Below are 19,568 nucleotides of genomic sequence, written 5' to 3' on the forward strand. Positions count from 1 at the left end.
TAAGAATTGCGCGGTTGACGGGGGGATGAGAATTCCGGAAAGAGAAATGTTGAGGGGGTCAAGGGAATTCTCAACCGGGGGTCAAAATTTTATTCTGACGGGGGGGTGCATTTTTCCTTAATTCTAACGCAGGAGTACTAAAATCAATAAATTTTTCCAACTTTAGTACTCAACTCTAGTACTAGTACTAGTATGTCATACTAGTCCTGAAATACTAAAATCTGTACACTCTTAATATAAGCATTAAAATGATCAAATAAATCCTCCCCATAGGCAATGCAAGCATATTAATCCAATTCAGTCTAGCCCAGTCCAGCCATTTTTCATCGAATTACCCTTGGCGCAATTTAAGCAAGCTGGCCCTGTAAAGCGCATGCTCTGTCCAAGAATTCAACTCTTCACTTTTTTCATTGGGATAGGATTGGACAAGTCCAGAGACGTGGTCATATGAAAAAATCGCCTCAGCAATCTTCCCCTCCTCTTCCAATACCATGCCTTTAATAGCCAATCCACACAGTATTAATACAAAGTTGTATCCGGTTGGTATATTAGCTGGGGGTAATTGAATGTTCTGAAGGTAATGGGAGGCTTTTTGAGTACGATCAGGGGCATCGGTAGCCATAGCCGCTCTTGCAAGGACGATGGCCGCATACTATGATTAGTATAAATACGGAAGTTTAGCTTGCAAGTCCGGGTATGACTCATCTAAAAACCATGTTTCGCAGTGACGTCTGACTTGATCGAATGCTTATTTAGCAACGGAAGCAAGCACCAGATATTACCTCCAGCTGCTCTTCAGGACCTTTTATCAAAGCCCGCTTAAGTTTCTCTACAGCTTCCCGGATCGTATCAGATTTAATACGTGGGCTCACAGCAATCCTCTCTGGGGTATCATCCAGTGAAGCTGCATATGTCCAGTGCCGAGCCGTTCGAGCCGTAATTAAGGCTTCGCCAACTGCCATCTCTAGCAAGGCCGAATTTGCCAGTACTATTTTTGATGGGTTATAAAAATACAATTGCCAAGTTTACATTAGATTATGAAACACTGCTCTTAGGCTCCTGCTATTTTCAAGTCGGATAATATTGCACTTGATTGTCACATTGAACAAAAACAACTTGCATAGGGGTTATGCCACATGGCTGATCCTGAGCACTATAATGATCCACTTGATGGTTCAGTGTGGTGTCATGGGTTTGCTGCAGATATTCCCCTGCCTTTCTTATCCGCTGTTGAAGACATAGTTTAATTGCCCAGGGGGATGGGATAGTGTTGAATGTTCAGTAATATCCAATATATCCAGTATATGATCAAGAATGGTAAAATGCATGGAGCAAGTCAATTGTTTCATGCGTTCATTGCATTCCTGTTGATTCATTTACCAGCGCCGTCTTTGTTGTGCTTGACATAACGACGTGCAAATTCCGGATAAGCAGCATAGTTTGCTTTGGCCCTGGCATTCTGAAAATCGCGCTCGATAACCTGCGCTTTTGTAGATAGAGTCATATGGATAACAGGATCTTTGAAATCGAGGTTTCAGTGGTTTTAAATTTGGTGACGAAGATAACAAAAACTGGCAAAAAGAGTGTGTATGGGAGGAGATAGGAGAGCATAAATAAAAAGCAAGAAGAGGGCAAAGACAAAGGAGAAAACTATTAAAGAGTAGGAACAGGAGAAGAGGAGAATGAAGATTCAATGTTAAAAAAAGCGTTGATGAGGATGTCGTTGAACCAAAAAGTTAAATAAGGTTTTTTCAGCCCAAGCCCAAGCAAATGAGGCTGCTCTCACTAAAACGGTCAATAAATTTTAATGAACAACAAACCTGAAAAATATTGTAACGCTACTTTCTGTTTCCGAGGATTTACTATTCTACATCGAATATTGTGTCTAAGAATGTCATTGTAGAAGGAGGATGGACCAACCACATGACCTGCCTCGCCAGTTGTGCTGACAATGAGTGATGGGGCATAGTACATTATAAACGTATGGCTTTACTCTAGGCCAGACATTGACACTTTCACATGTGCTTATGGGGATAACCATGAACAGTGCTAAGGAGGATTTAAACAGGTTTGCCAATATGATGAATAGAGAATTATGGAAGGCGGGCCTTACGATGGTTGTGATCATAGGTTTAAATCGGACTCTGGATATGTTCTTATTGTCTACTTTAACGGGTGAACCAAAAATTCCAACAGGTCTTCTCACGAAGGGACCTCTTCTTTGGTGCGCACCAACCTTCCTCTCGATGGTTTCTTTTTCCAAGCTTCAATGTTCAGTCATCGATCAGGCACTATTTGCAGGGAAGCTGATAATATCTTTACACCTTGTAAAGATCACAATACCCTCTTTGACAGAGAATTATTCTTCAAAGGCGAGCATCTATGGTCAAAAAGTGGTATACGTCTCTTACACAAGGGATGGTAGTCTCCACCTGATGTATTACGCTTTAATTCACAAATGTGATAATGTCAGAACCATGGCGCCCAACTTGGCGATCAAGATTTTGATGGTTATCTCTCTAATATTTGTGCGATCCATCTGCTCTACTCTACTCTTTCAAAAATACCAGCGCATTTGGGAGGCGCGGGAGGCTTTCAAAGGAATGGAGGAAATGCTCATACTGTCCAATAAGGGCATACCTTTAAAAGCAAAAGAGAAAGATATTTACGCGCTTCATTCCATCATGGCGTTTTTAGCTACAAGCCAACAGCCCTAGCTATCTAGGTTTACTTGGTATTTTTTACCTTTTCGTTAGTAAGTGTCCCAACTCTCCACATTAAGAGACAATGGCTCGCTGTTTTTAAGTTTATTTGGGAAAGTCATATTCTTTTACAAGCGCACTAGGTATTGAATGATGGGTGAGATTTATATAGGCAGATTACACATTATTCGGAATAATTGGATATATTGAATACAGTGTAGATGATGAAGTTAATGCTAAAGCATTGGTCTAAAGGCACATTGCTTTATCCTATCTATTAAAATAGGTTAGCAAAACTATCGCTGTGGTATCGACTTGAGATGGATTCACTTGACGAGTGAAAGCAGGGAGTGTCTATCTTTGATTGTTGAGTAATGCCGATACACCTGCTACTGCTATTGCAGCGGCCGTATGAGTGTCTCGAGGCTTAACAGTATACCCGTACTGGGAAGATGGACAATCTGAGTTGTTACATTCAGCCGCACCATGGAGATTGACTGTCTTGATCTTTCCTTATATGGTTCGTCGAGCCCTGGCTTGTCGCTACTGGCAAAAGCAGAAGACACAGGTCTTCGATGATCGATACTCATCCATCATTCCAATTGCACAGTATCGCATATGCTCTCCTCTCTCTTTTACCCTCTCCTTTGTTAATGTCCCCTATACAGCTCCCGACACTTGTATCGGCTTCCCGATCAGAAGCACGGACTGAACTCTTGGTCGAGACTTTGGACACTGGCTCACGTGCATGAACCTTGCTGCCTCAGGTCCGTTTGCAAAATGATGGCGGTTGCACCGAGTGCACCAGCGACAAGTGATACCATTGGCTGTGCTACGGGCGCTGCGGCCGTCGTGACTGTCGCTAGCATGGCGCTACTAGGTGGCGCAGATGTACCCGCTTGTGCAGCACTTGCGGATGGCAAGTGCCCCAGTCAACACCTGCGTCTGATGGGCCTTGAGAGCATGTCCCTGGATGTATAGTCATTCGGTCGTACACAGTTTTGACCATGCTCGCTCTATTCGGAGTTATTGGTTACGACTTTGCTTAAGCATGGAGACGGACATCTCAAACGACTGTAATGCCTCTCGAGCACTATTGCGCGCAGCGCGGGCCCTGCCAATGTCATTGATCATTTGTGCTGTTGTTAGCGAGATATCCCTACTGAGAATCACCTGCATGGCGTTCCAGACTTGGAGGTCCGCTCTTATTCTTCTCTCTCATTGTATTGAAAGCTTCCGTGTGTGAGAGGCATTGCTCACCTGGGTTGCTGTCATTGCATCTCTTTGACTTTTTGAGAACGAGAGAGTAGCAAAGCCGTTGGCTGGCCTAGACCTGTAGATAGACCTACATTGAAGCAATTATATCCAGTTTAGTATCCCATGATACAAGTCCATCCTCAAAGCATTCAATGGAAGCATTAGCACAAAGGTAACTACCAGAGGGTACATGGTGCCGATTAATCTGAGTTCTAATCTCGTCAAGCGCCTGTGGCACAGCTTCACTCATTGTCCGAATACCGTAATCCGTGCTGGAAAATGCAACCACATTTCCTTGCTCACCGGCGCCTGGAAGGAGGTTGGGGACATCGAGTTGGAGGGCCTTATCTTCTGCGCAAGGCCGATCCCAGGTTGGAATGTATGCTCAGGCCGGGTAGTAACGCTGTGTCGTCTTGTACTTGGCGCCTGGACCGAAGCAGTAACAGCACGCTCAACCTTGTTCTAACAGTAGGACAACCTTCACTGTTCCTATAGTCTCTTCTCTTGCGGGATGAGTAACCTGCGCCTGGCTTGAAGGTCCTGTACGGCCGTTCGAAATCCTTGAAGTGTACCAGCTTCATTCTTCTTGAGCTTGACCCTGGCCTGTGCTCTCTTCCGCTGTATATCTCGAACAACTCTTCGTAAGGATTTGATTTCGGGCTCCAAGGCCTTGAGAGTGCTGCTATGATCAGTAGCGAGCTGCTACGCCTCGGCCGTTGTTTTACCACACATCTGGAACTCTACTAGCCACCTTGCCGCATCGAGTCTGTTTCCCTGTTTTGTTTCCGCTCTTCATATCTGCTCCTAACAGGGAGGCCTCTCCGGGTGACGCCATAGGGGATTACTTTCCCACTGTCTCTGAACACGACTGCGCGAACATCGTTTTCGTGCACACGGCCTTGGGTGCTTGGAGACTCGAGCAGGACCTTCAGCACTGCTTGTAACGAGCGCAAGCGAGCCTGGGATGCCCTTTCTGGACATTGTTTCCCTGGCTGGCCCCTCCTTGCCCTTCTTTCCCATCCCCTCCTTTATAATATTCATCCTCAATGGCACCAATGTCGTAAATATCAATTTCAGCTCCTACACCATCCTCAACTCTCAGTTCAGAGGCCAGTCCTTCGAGAGGGGCCTGCTGATCTCCTTCAGCAAATTCTTCGGAAGCCCTTAAATGACGACCTGGTTTTGCTCCTCAATCGGTGGAATTAGCACAGGTATCTGCTGCACTTGTGTCTGAAGTGACGACAGCTCTGTGGTGGTGAAGCTCATTCTTGGCCTTTTCGAACTGTTGCTTAACGAAAGCATCTTTGGTTTTCTCATGTTGGAAATTATGGCCCTTTACGGTCGCCAATAAAAGCATCTATCATTGTCTCGAAGCTAATGAGTATTCAGCCAGTAAATAATACATATACTGATGGATTAATGCACGACTTGGTTTTCCAAATGGTTACTTGTAATCTGTACCTCATAATGTACTCATTAGACGTTTAACAGACTATTCACATGTCTTTTTTTCCTCCTCATCATCCTCGTCACACCTTTGTTTTGACCTTTTTTGTTGAGCCGCTACTCTTTTACCAATGTGGAACTCCGCTGCCTTAGGATGGTCACCACTAGGATGCTGAGGCGCCGGTGGGGGCTGAACAGTAACACAGGGTGCGTTAGGTTCGCGGGATGAGGACCAGATATCGGTACGTTTGAAAATATGATTCAATATAATGGAAGAAAGTGATTGCTTGGGTAGGACGCTACACTTTACACTGCCTTGCTTTCCCACGTGAAGGGCGCTATTAAAAGTGCTGGTTCTAATATTAGCTGGCTTTGCTGACTTTGGGACTGTTGGGCCTGATCTCGGACTTGTATGGCCTGTTGGAGCCATTAGGCATCAGTTTGAAATAATGGCACACTCATGGTGATACGTATGTTGGAGCAGGCGACGAAAAGGCTATGTGCATGATGCAGGTGCTGTGGATGATGTAGACGGTGAGAGAGAATGTGAGTGAGTGATAAGAACTCAGTATGAGAGAAAAAGATTTAAATATGGTGTATGTATCAGTTTACAATATCAATGTGTAATATCAACACATCAATACAATCCGCGCGTCTTGGTAACAGTCGTGATCACAACTTGGTTTCGGAGAGCTCGCATGAGCTGAACATAACGATAACCATAGTACCAAGATCCTATCTTTCATGCGTAGGTTGTGCATCATTGCTGTTTCAGACTTGGCACCAAGCACGCGGGATATTTTTTTCCTGGCATGGGGCTATTCGTGTTGAACGGCCAGACAGAAAGCTTAATAGACGTACAAGCGCCCCAACAATGAAAAAATGTATGTGAACGAACAAGAGGACACTGTTCAAACAATTGATGTGCTTCTTTGTTGTTCCATCAATGACAATATACATGGTATGATGTTTTGTCGACCTTATTCATGAATGTCCGCGATCACATCTTCAGTCATAACGCCCTGAACCCCACCTTACGACGCCTTAGTTGCTGCCCAGACAGGTCCCTTACCTTGCACTTCTCTGACATGCCTGCCGTCCATAGACGTAAGCTAACATTTATCAACTAGTAGTCAGGACAGACCCTAATATGATCTTATCTACATGGACCTTTGACCTTAAAAGCATTACAATGTTCATGACATGGTGGCATAGTTTTATACATTCCTTCTCAAAATAGGTTCGCAGTATTACATGGAGTATATGGGCGGTTTAATGGGAGGGGAAAAAATATTTAAAAGCAGTACGAAAATGAGTAAGATATCTGTGTCCAAAATAGGGGGAAGAAAAAGAGAACTTAGCTTGCCACAGGCTCCCATGCTGCCAGCTCTTGCTCCACGCGAATCAAAAAGGGATCGTTGATTAGAGCGCCCAAACCAATAAATAGCCGACTGTTACTGGACGCACTACTAGTATTACTCAGACTCCTCTCCAGAACATGACCATGTTCTTGACTGACGTCACTGCACATGGTTGCATCAAGTGAGTCTTGTCCTGACGGTTCAATTCCCTCCATGGAGGGGTCTTTCTCAGATTCATCCTTTATTTCCCCTCCTTTTCTTCCCAATCCTTCCTCAATCACGTCTGAAATGGTAGAAACCGTGGCAATCTGCTCTACCGGCTGGGTTGTCGAGGCCATTTCTACGGAGGTATTAGGCTCAGGAATAATGGTAGCTTGCTCCCCAGCTGCCGCCTCAGAAGTATCCTTCTTGCTTTCCGCGCTGTTTTCGCTCGTCTCATTAGCCACTTCATCTTTGAACTTGTCTCCCTCAATGCCTTCGATGTTATCCACAATATCCACAGCATCTCTACTCTCCGAGCCATCTAAGCTTTCTTTGCCCTTCAGGAGGTTGTTTCTCAACCAAGGCATCCGCCTTCCAAGCGAGACAAGCATCTTCTGAAGTTTGGTCTCCGATTCGTCTTGGCGCCACTGTTCTTTGAAGTTTGTTCGCTCAGGTGAGTCTCTGTATTCATCAAAAAGTTTTATCTAAGGAGTTTATGCATTTACTGTGAGTTATTAACCAGGGTAATAGAGAACACTAGTTGTAGACACCAACTGCATACCCATAGATCTGCTTCTTCCGCAGGTAACTCTGTGTCCTCAATTAGATCATAAAGCAGCCGCTTTGGATGGCCACGTTCTTGAGCAGACTGACTGATGTAGAACCAATTGATGACCGAAGATAACCCAGGCAGTCGTTCATCATACGGGCCTACATGGCAAAGGAGTATAGCGTCAGAGCATCAGTTGATTAAGGGATTGATGTCTCGATTTTTCCCCCTTAACTTACCAACAATAGCTCCTACAAATGGTTCCTCGTTCATTGATTCATCTTTAAACAGGCTTTGATAACTCGTCTGGTTCTCAATATCGACCAAGGATGGATCTGGGGTGAATGTTGGATGCGAGTGGTACCAACCAACAATCCTCATATTTCGTTTTTCGATCTCTTGACGAACCTCAAACTCAGAAGTAGGGTCCATCTCCACGTTGACATGGTTTTGTCCTGTTTGGAGGGATCGGCAGGGGAAGATGGCTTTGATGTGGATAGTTCTAGTCTCTCGATCCCAGTCACCTGCAAGGAACCCAATGATCTCAGTGGTCATGAGGTGGGCATGGAAATCCATGCCCAAAAGGACATTGGACTGGACCTTAATAGCAAATGGTTGGCACCCTTGCACGCCAGAGTTGGGCTGCCCACAAAAGGGCTCACACTTGACCATGGTGAGAGGATCAAGATCGCTAGCCATTTGACGAAAGTTGATAGAGGGACGCTCCTTCGTACTGCGGAGTCTGGCCTTCGAGTAATCTGTGCGCCCTGTGTAGACCGGCTCGGTTGGAGGGCTATCAGCCCGTTCCTTGATAGGCTTTGTATGCTTTCGACTGGTACGCCAAAGAAGCAAGTTCCGTATTATCAGTCCACTGCGCGTATTAAAAACTAAAAAAAAATAAAATAAAAAAAAGAGGAATCCATGATAATACTTACATTTTCAATTCTTTAAGTTCTTTTACAGCTTCCTTCATGCTATCTTTGTCCTTCTCTTTTTCCTTCTCCTTCTCCTTCTCCTTCTCCTTTCCCTTCTCCTTCTCCTTTCTTTCCTTCTCCTTCTGCCTCTCTTGAGCTATTTCGGCCGCTTTTTTTTCCTTGGCTATGGCTTTTTCCGCTTTCGCAGTAGCCCCCGATTGCGGAGTGAAAATAGTACCACCTTGTGCAGGAAGCAGAGAAGGATCATCGAGTAGCCGTTGAGACAAGTAAGGACGAGCAGCTGATGAATATGGATCAAGGTCATTTCCAGAAAGAGTATATCCAGGTCCTGACTCCAGCACCTTGGCTGGCAGGGGTATGTTGTCCCTGAATAACTTGATAAAGTGCTTCTGAGCATGACTTCTGATAGAATTGGCATCGCGTGTTGCTACATGCTCCTCTACCTATATTTTGTGATAATGTTAATAATAATAAAAAAAGCGGAGAGAACTGTCAGGTTTTATATTCTTTGGTGAAGCTCCTGGGAACTGAATTTTTGATATAACCAAGGTGAGAACGGCGTTCTATGGACTTACAGCGCGCCAATTACGTCCAAAGATCTCGAGAGCTTCCACGAATGCCCTTTCTTCTTTTTCTGTGTACATTCCGGTGTTCAATCCTGGAGCTGCCTCTTTAGTCTTTTTCACAACTTTGGACATTATTGGGGATGGAGATGAGGCAGGGGCTACTGGTGTGGCGGTGGACTCATCTTTGGTTGGTGATGATTCCGTGACTCGGTCACTAGCTACACTATTAATTTTAGAAGACTCCACCGCTGTAGTGATAGCAATCGTTGCTGTCTCAGGGGTAACTGTACTGATGGTTGTCTCTGCTACTTTAGAGGCGTTTATTTTAAGCACTGGCTTTGGAGGTGGCGGTGGAGGCGGCTGTTTGGCCTTTTTTTTTGCTATTGTTATCATTAAAAATAAAAATAAAAAAGTTAACTCTTATTTCACCTGAAGTATTCGACGCGTGTATGGCGAGCGCGAGGACTTTGAGACATACTGCGTTTGCTCTTGGACTTTGGCCTGTAGTTGTAGTCGTTTCGATAATCATCATCGTCATCAGAATAGTCCCCATCCTCAAAAAAGCCATAGTTGGTGTCGTTATTGTATTCTGCATAGTATCCATGATCACCACTACCCTCTTGTGCCAACAGCTGAGCAATCAGAGCAGAGCTCATTTCCTCTTCTTCTTCCTTGCTCAAGATTCTGTCACCACCACTAGAATCAGTTGAGGGCGAGTCATTGAGTTTCTGCTTTTTGTTGGGCTTGGATCCCGCCGCCGTTGATGCTGTTTTCTTGGGTGGCATTGTGAATGGGAGTTCAGCGTTTCAAGATCACATGTGTAGAATATCAACTTGATTCAAGTCGCGTACATTAAATATTTGTAATTGGGGCTTTCGCGCATAAAAATTCGTGAGCAGTCAGGGCATGATAGTCGGTCCGTTTCCACTGCTCTTTAATGTTTTGTTTCAGGTTATTGGTATTGTCTCCATGCGCTGGCTGTCATAACGAAATGTAAAATAGCTTATAAAGTGATATCTTGCGGATTCATTTCTAAGTACATGACATCTACTCTTCCCTATTGTCCTTTATGGATGAAATCGCAAGGTTCCGTCACAACGATTTCATCTATCTCTATCCACGCAATGCTTACAGAAAGCAGTTGTATGTCCTAAACAGGCAAAGTAATAATGACAATATAAATAAGTCCCATTGTATCATGCGTTACTCTTTCATAAAAGCGTTGCTTCTCTGTAGTCCTGGGGCCTCATTCTCTAACTCCTAGTTAGAGAATGTTCTCATCACAGCGCGTGCTGTTGTGTATGACCATTGTTCACTCGCTTTTAAACAATACATCTCATATTGAAAAAATACTGTTCGTACTATGAGACAACTCTCTGCTCACAATGGTTTAGGTATTCGATATTATTATTAGATGTTGCGCGTGGTGTCCTTGAACGCCAAATCCGGGCGTATGGCATGCCATTCCTTATCAAGCAAATTGACAGCTGATGAGATAAGCTAGGAAAATGTGTTTATATTCTTTACCATTTAATGTGTTTAAGGTCATATCAACATTCTTGAAATGAGCATGAAGGATAAGTACTAAGCATGCGCTTAATCTGACTTTATTAATGTTCTTCTATTGTAAAATGGCAGAAACCTTACTTTGCCACAAAGAATAATTACTGTTCTTTGTAAACAATGTTAGCCATATCCAAATTACCGAATTAGCCAAAACAGGATATTTAAAAGGATCCCGCTTCTACTCTATTTACTTTCTTTTCCTTGCTCGTCCAATAAGAGCTCGATATTCAAAGCAAAGCTTTCAGGTTCTCGCAAGCCAGAGACATCAACTCTGTTGTGGTAAAGATGGTCGTGAGATAACCACTTTTGCTAATTGGCTGCATGCCGTCCTTCCAAGAACACAGCTGCTGTACTAAAGAAAAAGTTATTCTCTTCAGCATCAACTAGGTGATGGACATCAGGTACATTTTTGAAGTGATCGCCAGCTTATTCAGATTGAATGCACCAGATCAAAAATATTGCAATTTCACTTCTGATTCGTACACATTTAAAAAATTTCGGCGCTTAAAAAAAAAATCACCGCCAAAACGTGTAGAAATGCATGCTAGAAATAATATCGATCATCAGCTCGAAGTGGGGCATACCCATCTTAATGGGATTAGTGTTACATAATTGTATTAAATTCTACCTTTCTATCTCTTAGTAAACTTAGTAAAGCACCGAGAGTTATCAATAAGGAACCAATTATACCTTACGAATACTCTGTCAGCATTCTTTTTTTGGCTTGTCCTGTGTGGTCTCCTAGGATCTCCTTTACTTTCTTCCCGCGGAGGATGATTTTCAGTTTAGTCATCAAGTGGCACCTTCTACACATTGATAGTAGTACATATGCTCATTTGGGCTCGCACTATTGGAACCATCATTGATTGTGCCCTTCTATGGCCCCAAGATCTCTGTTAATACTGCGTTTATGTGGAGTATTCTTTCAGCATTCAAAATTAAACACGGCGCGACATACATATTCATTTCAAAGGGCAAGATGTCAGTGTCGGGACTCAAATCAATAGCATTAATAGAATCCAAGTGAGCGAGCTTTTCACAATAATCTCGGCCTATTCTTTAGTTTCCTTAAAAGTAAGTAAAAAAAATAAAAAAATAAATTTCAGATACTCCTTACAGTCGAGAGCGACCGGATTTAATGGGTTGCTGTGAGGTGGGGCCGTCCGGGTCCCCAAATCTTTTTTTTTTTTTTTTTTTTTTTTGTTTATTTTGAGCCTTACAACTCCATCTCACCATCTCTCACACTGTTAGCACTGTTGCAAATATAATGAATATAATGAAATAAAACCGATCGACATCCAGCCTCTGGATGCAATGTAAAGTTTTGTAATCACCACAGTCATCCTTCACCCATTGTGGCGCGCTTGTGCGAGCTGTAAAAAAAAAAAAAAAAAAAAGTCCGCGGTGTAATTTAATGATGCATCTGTTTGGAGACATGGATAGCGAGCTATAGTAAGCAGTTCAAACAGAAGATGATTCGCTATGCTTGTTAGTAAGAGGCTCGGAGGTGGTCTACAAATAATATTTGAAAAGAGAGGCGGGGTATCGGGTAATAAAAGAAATGAATTATGAAGCTGAATATGTAGTTTATTGAAGACAGCGGCATCTGGGGCAGAATAGGGTGAAGGTGATGATCAAGATGGTGATAATATTGATGATGACAAGGTTACTAATGAAATGAATGCAATGGATAAATCCTACAAAGGGAGATGTGATACAAACTGTCCAAGCTGAAAGGTAACCCCTGCCTTTCTTTTTGACCCACTCAACTTGTACTGTGGTCTATTACGCGCGGATGGGTCGAACAGAAAAAAAAAAAAAAAAGGGCTTGTTATATTGAGTTGTGTCGAGACCCCGCTCTCAATCCAAACAACGAAAAGCAAAGTATATCCTTCAAATCCTACATACACATTACAGTATGGTTTACTTGGGGCTTTGAATGGTATTCCAAAAAAAAAAAAAAAAAAAAAAAAAAAAAATTCTTGAGCTCCTACCTTTTGTGTCGTTGAAGAACATCTCCATCCTGATGCTTCAGGGTTGCAGATTCGTAGAGGAATAAACATAAAATTATGTGGATAAATGTGGAGCCCTTCTTTTAGATGCTTATTCAATAACTAATTTTTATTTATTATCCGGTATAAAAAAAACCTCTTAGTCACTTCTACCCTAACTAGTCTAATCCATCAAAAAACAAAACAAACAAAAACAAGCTCAGCTGGCCCAATGGGCCTCCAGAGTGGGAAGAAAACATCCACGGCGTGATGGCGCATGCTGGATGTTGAATATGATTTACATCAACGCAAAAAAAAAAAAAACTTGGAGCGACTACATTCGTTCATGTATTGATCACATTTCAGTCCAGCTATAGACGTAACGTTGTTGCCTTTGCTGTCTTGCCATCTGGAGTGGTACCCCCCCTATTCTGTCTGTTCATTTTTTTTTAGAAGGAACAGAGAACAGAACAAAAAGGGCTTATGACCAAGCAAAACATTGAAAACTCAATGGCAAAATACGTTGTTGTACGCCAATATCGTACAAACAATTTTCTTTTTATAATATCTGAGCAAGTGCAACAAGGTCGCCAGAAGAGCAAAGAGGAGAAGAAAGAAGAAGGAGAGAAGGTGGAGTACCATTGGGAGCTGGCCACCCACATCACATCACATCACACCGCTCCATCCAGTCTAATTTTTTCTTTTTTTCCTTCTTTCTTTTTTTTTTTTCCCCCCTTCCTTCCTTCTTTCATTTTGTTATTTTATTTTATTTTCCCTTTGCTTCACCTCACCATCACTTCTCCATTCTCCATTCATTCTTTCCCTTTTTACTTCCTTTTTTACTACTCATCCACTTCACCTTCAGTCTCTCACACAAAAACTTGTCGTCTAAACCATATCGCTCTCATATCTTGTTTTGCCACGGACCACCTTTGCTTCTCCTATAACTGCACACATCCTCAACAATAGCAGTTCCCCTATTCTCTTCCGTATCTTCTTGATTATCAGCGCTGTCGTTATCATCTTTAAATAAGCAAGCCCCAATAACAAGTGTCATTCAGGTATCCATCAAACTCTCTGCATAATTTGCAGCCTTTTCTTTTCTTGCTATTATTATTATTTTTTTATTGCCATATGTTCTTCCCCCCTTATTTTTAAAAAAAGCGGCGAGTAGAACCTCGAGCCTCTTGCATTTTGACTACAGTCAATCAAGCGTTCTAAACATTCATTCTCTTCAGGGTTCAATGATTATCAATCCATTCACTTGTGTATGTGAATTATCTTGGCTGAATATATGGCGCATTCGCTTGGATGGCGACTAGTCACTGCCACATTTTGCCTGGCCATTGGGCACCGTCTTTCCTCATATCGGGGCTTTTGGGTATTTGTTTTTTATGTTGGCTTAGTTTATCCTCCCCATCCTCTGTCCATGCACCTCGCCACACACACCTTTTTATACATATTGTTTGTCTTCTTTTATACTCTACTCTACAACCCAAAATATGCCTTCTAGACCACAGCTCCCCTTCAATCCTCTTGGGCATCAAGTCTGCCTGACACACGTACACAAATTTTTTTTTTTTTTTACTTTTATTTTTCTATGGGGTGCGAGTCGGGTCTGGGCTCCCCTATTACACAACCTGGGAGCAAGCATTTGGCCAATGTCATTTCTGTGCGCGTGTGTGCTCTGTTGGTTATGGTACTTCTGGAGACAGAGCGGGAGTTGGTCCACCTAACCCCTCGGCGCCATCGATCTTTTTTTTTTTTTTTTTTTTTTTTTTTTTCAGCACAGTCATTCAATCACTAGAACCAGTCTGGCTATTTCTGATGGCTTTCCTTGTTTGGTGACACCACAACAACCACATCTATGATCAAATATTTTTTTTATACCTTTGTGTAGCTCATATTGGCACATCATCTCATATACCCAGCTGGGTTTGAAGACATTTACTTATTCGGATTTCCGGTCTCCCAATTCCAGATTTTTTTTTTTTAAGAAAAAGAGGTGCTCACTGCACCCCACCTTCCCGAAGCACAGCCGATTAATTATTTATCTTATCTGTTTCCAGTTTCATTTACTCTCACACACAGTTAGACCATGAAAGAGATGCGCAGCGAAATGCGCGGAGAACCACGTGGCGAGATACGCGGTGAGATCCGCGAAGTCCGCGATATTAACAACAATACAGCACAAGAGATCAGCTCCGTTTCAGAGCTGCAGACAATGCTCGCTCGGTTTTGGGACGCACATTCTCGCCAATTCAGAGGTGAGTTTTCAACAATAAGGGATTAATGATGTTTATAGCTTTTTTTTTTTTTTTTTTTTTTTTTTTTTTTTAAAAAAAAAACCATAAATATCTCATCAAGCTTGTGCGCTCTATTTTCTTCTTCATCCTTACAAATCAGAAATCGAGAGCTCGTTAACCGGACAACTTTCTACCCTCATTCAAAAGAATGGGTTCCTTTGCCAAAAAATTGAGAACCTACAGCGTATCAATACAGATCTCGAATACAAATTTTCGATTACTGCTTCAGAATTGGAAAGGGCACGTAGGGAATACTCTGACTTGCAGGCCAAGTATGAGCTCCGTAGTGCAAACTATAAGGATCTCAAGGATGTCTGTTATCAGCTCGATGCTCAGCTCACCAAGAAAAATGGCACCAACCCCGAAGATTCCATCATGTCTCGCATGGATCTAGCCTCTGCCGACCGTAAGAAGCGTAGACTCTCTGTGGATTTAACAGAAGGTGATTCCGATACAGGATTCTCACCTTATGAAGAAGCAGAGGCAGCTCCTAGTGCATTGGTTGCACCTAGTATTCGTTCCATTGTCCCAATAGCAATTCCTCGGCAACCATCACCACCATCTAATGGAACCACGCAAAGCACATGGACCTGTCTGTGGAAGAATTGTAACCAAGTATTCAATGCACTTGACTGGCTTGTAAGCCACGTGGAAGAGCACCATATTGGCTTGGGCAAGGTAATTGAACAATTTTTTTTTTATTGTTTGTTTGATGGTTTACAGCTCGAATCAATGTATTAATGACGTCGAAATTTCTTTTTTAATAGTCCCAATATACTTGCGAGTGGGAAAATTGCGTCGTGAAGCAAAAGCCCTTTCACAAGCATCATCAAGTCATTCGCCATATGCGCACCCATACTGGTGAAAAGCCTTTCGTGTGCAATGTTGATGGCTGTGGAAAGAAGTTTGCACGATCGGACTCGCTTTTGGAGCATTCTCGTAAGCACAATGGTACACCTGCGGATTACTACCGTATGATGGAGATAAGCTCTCAACGTGAACAGGACGCCAAACAGCACCTCAATGGGCTCATCTTGCAGATGGATACGATCCAGGAGCACCCATCACGTCCCGGCTATGGTCCTGAAGGGAATTCAGTTCCAGACGCAGCTGAAGCCGGAATGGGTGCAAATCAAATGCCTGGTGGACCTAGCACTAATAGCCGTTCGACAACCCCGACACATGATCAAAGACAAACGGAGCAGTTGCACCAGCAACAGCAACAAAAACAACAACATCCTAGCTCATCCGGACTCCAGTCAGAAGCAGTCGAAATGGAAACTGCAGAGGAGCGCTCCAGTAGAGAAGTGAACGATCGTGCTTCACGCGAAGGCATGCCATATGGATCTGGAATGTCTTCGCAGCATGGATCTTACCATACCAACCAGTCTCAGCACCAGACTCAGCATCGCCAATTGTCTTCTCACTCACAGTATTCCCAAAGCTTACTTCGTGACCAGTCAGAGATGAGACCATTGAACAGGGGGCGAGGACATGCACATACATCGTCGTTGGGTCTGTCGAGAATGGATATCCAAGACTTGGCACGGCCAAGAGAGTTCGGTCATTCTCATTCGCGATCCATGGATTATGGAAGACTAGACTCGAGACAACCCTTTCATACTAATGAGCATGCGCATTCTCAGATGTCCTCATCAGATTACTCCAAGTTGGATATGGGCGCCTATCAACGCAAGGACCGCGGACACTCCCATACTCCTTCTCTGGAAATGCCTCTGATCCCTGGCCAGCCAATGCATCGTTTGGATGAACGACGATCAATTCATACACCTCATGGATATGTGCCTCCAGAGGAACAGCAGTTGCGTCATCAGCACCAGTTGCAGAAACAACAACAACACCAGCAGCACCAGCATAGTACGCCAACATCGCAATTCCATGGTTCACAGCCACAAAAGGGCGCTTTTTCACATCTTGTCCATCAACGGCACCCACAGGACCAAGAACGAGCTTACCATGACCAACATAGCCAGCAGCAACCACAGACATCAAAGCAGCAAGCTCAACAGCCTCCACAGCCTTCACAGCCTCAACAGCCCAACGAGATAGGTGGGGAGACTGCACCGCAGGAGCAGACAGACTCACCCATCTCAAGCCCTACACCAAGAACACCACAATCGAACGTGCAGGAGGAATCAATGGCGAATGGTCTTGCCGGCCCAGCTGATATTTGTGCTCGTAACTCGGCTGGTCCAATGGAGGAAGATAGCAAAAATGCTGTTGCTGTCGTTTGATTTCCGTTCTAAACGGTGTACAAGCTTACAAAAAAAAAAAAAACTCCCGATATTTTTTTTTTTTTTTTTTTTTCCGGTTGTTCCTTCCTGGTTTCTTTGCACTTCTGAAATTCATTGTAATTGCTACTCTTATTTTCTTTTACCTATACCTTGCACATGTTATTTTCCTTCATTATTCATTTTTATTCAATTTGTGACATAAAATACCATCTGTCTTTTTGTTCTCTATTCTCATCCAATGTTTGTCATGTTTTTGCTGTGTCATGTACATGTATTGTTCCTGATTGTTTTTCATTTCCTTTCTTTTTCTCACTTTTTTATTACATTGAATAAAATTTGGAATGTTGTTTTATTTGGAATGGATCCAAAGAATGAGCTTTTTCCAATATCTTCTCAATGGCTGAGGTACTTGCGACCTTTCTGGAGTCTGTTCAAAATGATCTTACGACCTCCTCTTGACTTCATTCTAGCTAAAAAACCATGGCGACGCTTGCGAACGCGTTGTGAGGGCTGGTATTCACGACCGTAGGTTACAAACCGAATTTGGCTTGAGCTATATCCAGCCGAATATATATATATATAAAAAGAGTCCCATACACCCAAAGCAGTTGAATTAGTAATGCACCTCAAAAATTAAAACCGAAAGAGCACCGAGTAACAGTATGTAGCTCTTTCCATTCATTACTCATAAGTCCAGTGATTTTCGCTGATGCATTTTTTTTTTTTTTTTTTTTTTTTTTTTTTTTCATTTCTTCTTTTTACACCAGTGGACTTGACTGGTGCGATGCACTGTTGATTTCAAGTAGCGGCATGATGTACCCTGATACAAAATTGTCCTGGTGCGCCCTTGGTACACCATACCAGAAACCAATGACGGTGAGAAATTTCTAAATGGTGGTTCCCTCTTATCTTCTTCGAAACCTGAAGAACAAAGATCTTAGGTTGCTCAAATCATTCCGTATGTTCCTGAATCCCGAGGAGCATTAAACATCCGCGCATTTTAAGTCCATCTCCTTCGATATTCTAGTAGGATCCCATCCTTTGTCTCGAAAAGTCCGTATTGTTTTTCCCTACATCTTTCTTCCTTTACATAAAGTATCAGAATACAAATAAATAAATAGATAAAGACGCTTACCCAAAAACTGAAGGAAGACGGAATCCGCTCAATAAAGAATAAATGGAGTTAGTGGTAGAGCTGGGAGTAATGGTAGAAAGATTCGTTGCTGATGAGGGTGCTGAACTGAAGATTGTAAAGTGTGTCCTATTAAAAAAGAGTCTCCGTTAGTTCTTACTCTCTTTCATTCTTTCTTTTGTCCTTCCCTTCGTTCTTGCTTTACAGTCCTTAGTATGCTCAAAAATATCTAAGCATGTAAATTTTGTTTATTCAACCAACGTTGTTGATACTCCAATATGCAGCCTGAATTAAAAAATCGGGACTTGATGATCCCATTTGGTTGGTCAGTTTCTTTCTAGAGGATGTTAGCCTGGCTTTACCTGGCGACTGGTGCCAGCTTTGTACGAAGCGATGAGAAAGCCGTAAACATTATGAATAAATGTGCGTGTTTGTAATGCAGAATGCACAAAGGGATGATTGTGTGAGGATGGGCTTGATCTATTTGGAAACAAACAAAAAGAGAAAAACCACGGTCACACTGCACGGATCGGCTGAGCTGATGAATATGAGCTCGGAAATCCTCACTTCTTTAAAATGGTGACAAGAACCAGTGTCCTTACTTTCGTTCTTCTTGTACTCTTTCATCTGCATCTTTGCACTACCGCCTCTTTTAAACACTTTTTTTTATCCGCTCTCTATCTCCTCTAATATAGAAATACAGGAACACAAATGTCTGACCATTTTTTACACTCTGAGTATATGTGGCATCATCTGGCTCCTATACTCCTCCGACCTTCTGTGGTCATTAACCTAGTTCTCTCGGCTTATCACCTCATGATCGGTTTATTGCTTGGGACAGTCAAATATCATCAAATTCATACCTCAGAGACGTTTACTGCCCACCCTTACGTCTCTACTGCTCATCGTGCTTCTCTGATGTACGGGTTTGCCTCGTTTCAGCTTGCAGGAATAGCTTTACTTTCTGCCTGGTCTGAAAAGACCAATGTTCTGGCTACTGCTGTAACACAGATTTTTTTTGTCTTACCTGTTATCGCGTATGCCATCCATGGCTTCCTCAAGGACACGACTAACCAGCTCAAGGTGCCTCACAAATTGGGTAATAAGGGTGTCATCTTACCCCCTTTTTTGATCAAGCTCTTTATGTGGTCTCTGATCGGAGCCGAAATTGGTGGCTGTGGTATCTTGTGTGCAGGAATGATTAAGACCATTGCAACGCTCCCCGCAATCACAGCTATGGCTGTATAAGATACTTTAATAAAAATATTTGCTTTGAAACAAAATGAAAAAGTCCAAGTGG

General features: G+C 42.8%; 7 protein-coding genes across 7 annotated transcripts; 3 read left to right on the forward strand and 4 right to left on the reverse strand.

The window, feature by feature from the left end:
* Nucleotides 1–222: 222 nt before the first annotated feature.
* On the reverse strand, nt 223–749 carry BCR41DRAFT_349621 (hypothetical protein). The gene has a single exon (XM_022023498.1). The coding sequence runs from the start codon at nt 620–622 to the stop codon at nt 332–334; it is 291 nt and encodes a 96-aa protein (XP_021883309.1). The 5' UTR covers nt 623–749; the 3' UTR covers nt 223–331.
* Nucleotides 750–3,485: 2,736 nt separating this feature from the next.
* BCR41DRAFT_394332 (hypothetical protein) lies at nt 3,486–3,932 on the forward strand (the record flags this gene model as incomplete). The annotated part of the gene is made up of 2 exons (XM_022028636.1): nt 3,486–3,677; nt 3,852–3,932. 2 exons carry the CDS (start codon nt 3,486–3,488, stop codon nt 3,930–3,932), a joined length of 273 nt encoding a protein of 90 aa, XP_021883310.1.
* A 115-nt stretch (nt 3,933–4,047) lies between these two features.
* BCR41DRAFT_394333 (hypothetical protein) lies at nt 4,048–5,835 on the reverse strand (the record flags this gene model as incomplete). Its single annotated transcript, XM_022028637.1, has 6 exons — nt 4,048–4,268; nt 4,379–4,421; nt 4,506–4,641; nt 4,704–4,896; nt 5,013–5,147; nt 5,535–5,835. 6 exons carry the CDS (start codon nt 5,833–5,835, stop codon nt 4,048–4,050), a joined length of 1,029 nt encoding a protein of 342 aa, XP_021883311.1.
* A 781-nt stretch (nt 5,836–6,616) lies between these two features.
* On the reverse strand, nt 6,617–9,889 carry BCR41DRAFT_349626 (hypothetical protein). Its single transcript, XM_022023499.1, has 6 exons — nt 9,497–9,889; nt 9,028–9,398; nt 8,453–8,895; nt 7,757–8,349; nt 7,530–7,678; nt 6,617–7,452 (listed from the first exon to the last, which is right to left on the reverse strand). Exons 1-6 carry the CDS (start codon nt 9,801–9,803, stop codon nt 6,763–6,765), a joined length of 2,553 nt encoding a protein of 850 aa, XP_021883312.1. The 5' UTR covers nt 9,804–9,889; the 3' UTR covers nt 6,617–6,762.
* Nucleotides 9,890–15,657: 5,768 nt separating this feature from the next.
* On the forward strand, nt 15,658–15,846 carry BCR41DRAFT_292917 (hypothetical protein; the record flags this gene model as incomplete). Its single annotated transcript, XM_022020377.1, has 1 exon — nt 15,658–15,846. A coding segment is annotated over one exon (189 nt), but the record flags the coding sequence as incomplete, so codon positions are not given.
* Nucleotides 15,847–17,438: 1,592 nt separating this feature from the next.
* Nucleotides 17,439–18,747, reverse strand: BCR41DRAFT_349628 (ribosomal protein L34-domain-containing protein). Its single transcript, XM_022023500.1, has 3 exons — nt 18,631–18,747; nt 18,272–18,397; nt 17,439–17,689 (listed from the first exon to the last, which is right to left on the reverse strand). Exons 1-3 carry the CDS (start codon nt 18,678–18,680, stop codon nt 17,530–17,532), a joined length of 336 nt encoding a protein of 111 aa, XP_021883314.1. The 5' UTR covers nt 18,681–18,747; the 3' UTR covers nt 17,439–17,529.
* Nucleotides 18,748–19,084: 337 nt separating this feature from the next.
* On the forward strand, nt 19,085–19,516 carry BCR41DRAFT_369099 (hypothetical protein; the record flags this gene model as incomplete). The annotated part of the gene is made up of 1 exon (XM_022026434.1): nt 19,085–19,516. The coding sequence occupies one exon, from the start codon at nt 19,085–19,087 to the stop codon at nt 19,514–19,516; it is 432 nt and encodes a 143-aa protein (XP_021883315.1).
* Nucleotides 19,517–19,568: the final 52 nt, after the last annotated feature.

This window comes from Lobosporangium transversale, assembly GCF_002105155.1.
Source record: "Lobosporangium transversale strain NRRL 3116 chromosome Unknown BCR41scaffold_10, whole genome shotgun sequence".
NCBI lineage: Eukaryota > Fungi > Mortierellomycota > Mortierellomycetes > Mortierellales > Mortierellaceae > Lobosporangium > Lobosporangium transversale.

Bases quoted from the DNA above. Each gene is read 5' to 3' on its own strand.
- BCR41DRAFT_349621 (XM_022023498.1), bottom strand. From the start codon at position 622: ATGGCTACCGATGCCCCTGATCGTACTCAAAAAGCCTCCCATTACCTT.
- BCR41DRAFT_349626 (XM_022023499.1), bottom strand. From the start codon at position 9,803: ATGCCACCCAAGAAAACAGCATCAACGGCGGCGGGATCCAAGCCCAAC. The intron at 8,896-9,027 runs GTAAGTCCATAG...CACAAAATATAG, and splicing joins TTGGACGTAATTGGCGCGCT to GTAGAGGAGCATGTAGCAAC. The intron at 7,679-7,756 runs GTAAGTTAAGGG...TTTGCCATGTAG, and splicing joins ATTTGTAGGAGCTATTGTTG to GCCCGTATGATGAACGACTG.
- BCR41DRAFT_349628 (XM_022023500.1), bottom strand. From the start codon at position 18,680: ATGTTTACGGCTTTCTCATCGCTTCGTACAAAGCTGGCACCAGTCGCC. The intron at 18,398-18,630 runs GTAAAGCCAGGC...CTTTTTTAATAG, and splicing joins AAGCTGGCACCAGTCGCCAG to GACACACTTTACAATCTTCA. The intron at 17,690-18,271 runs GTAAGCGTCTTT...GGCTGGATATAG, and splicing joins CGTCTTCCTTCAGTTTTTGG to CTCAAGCCAAATTCGGTTTG.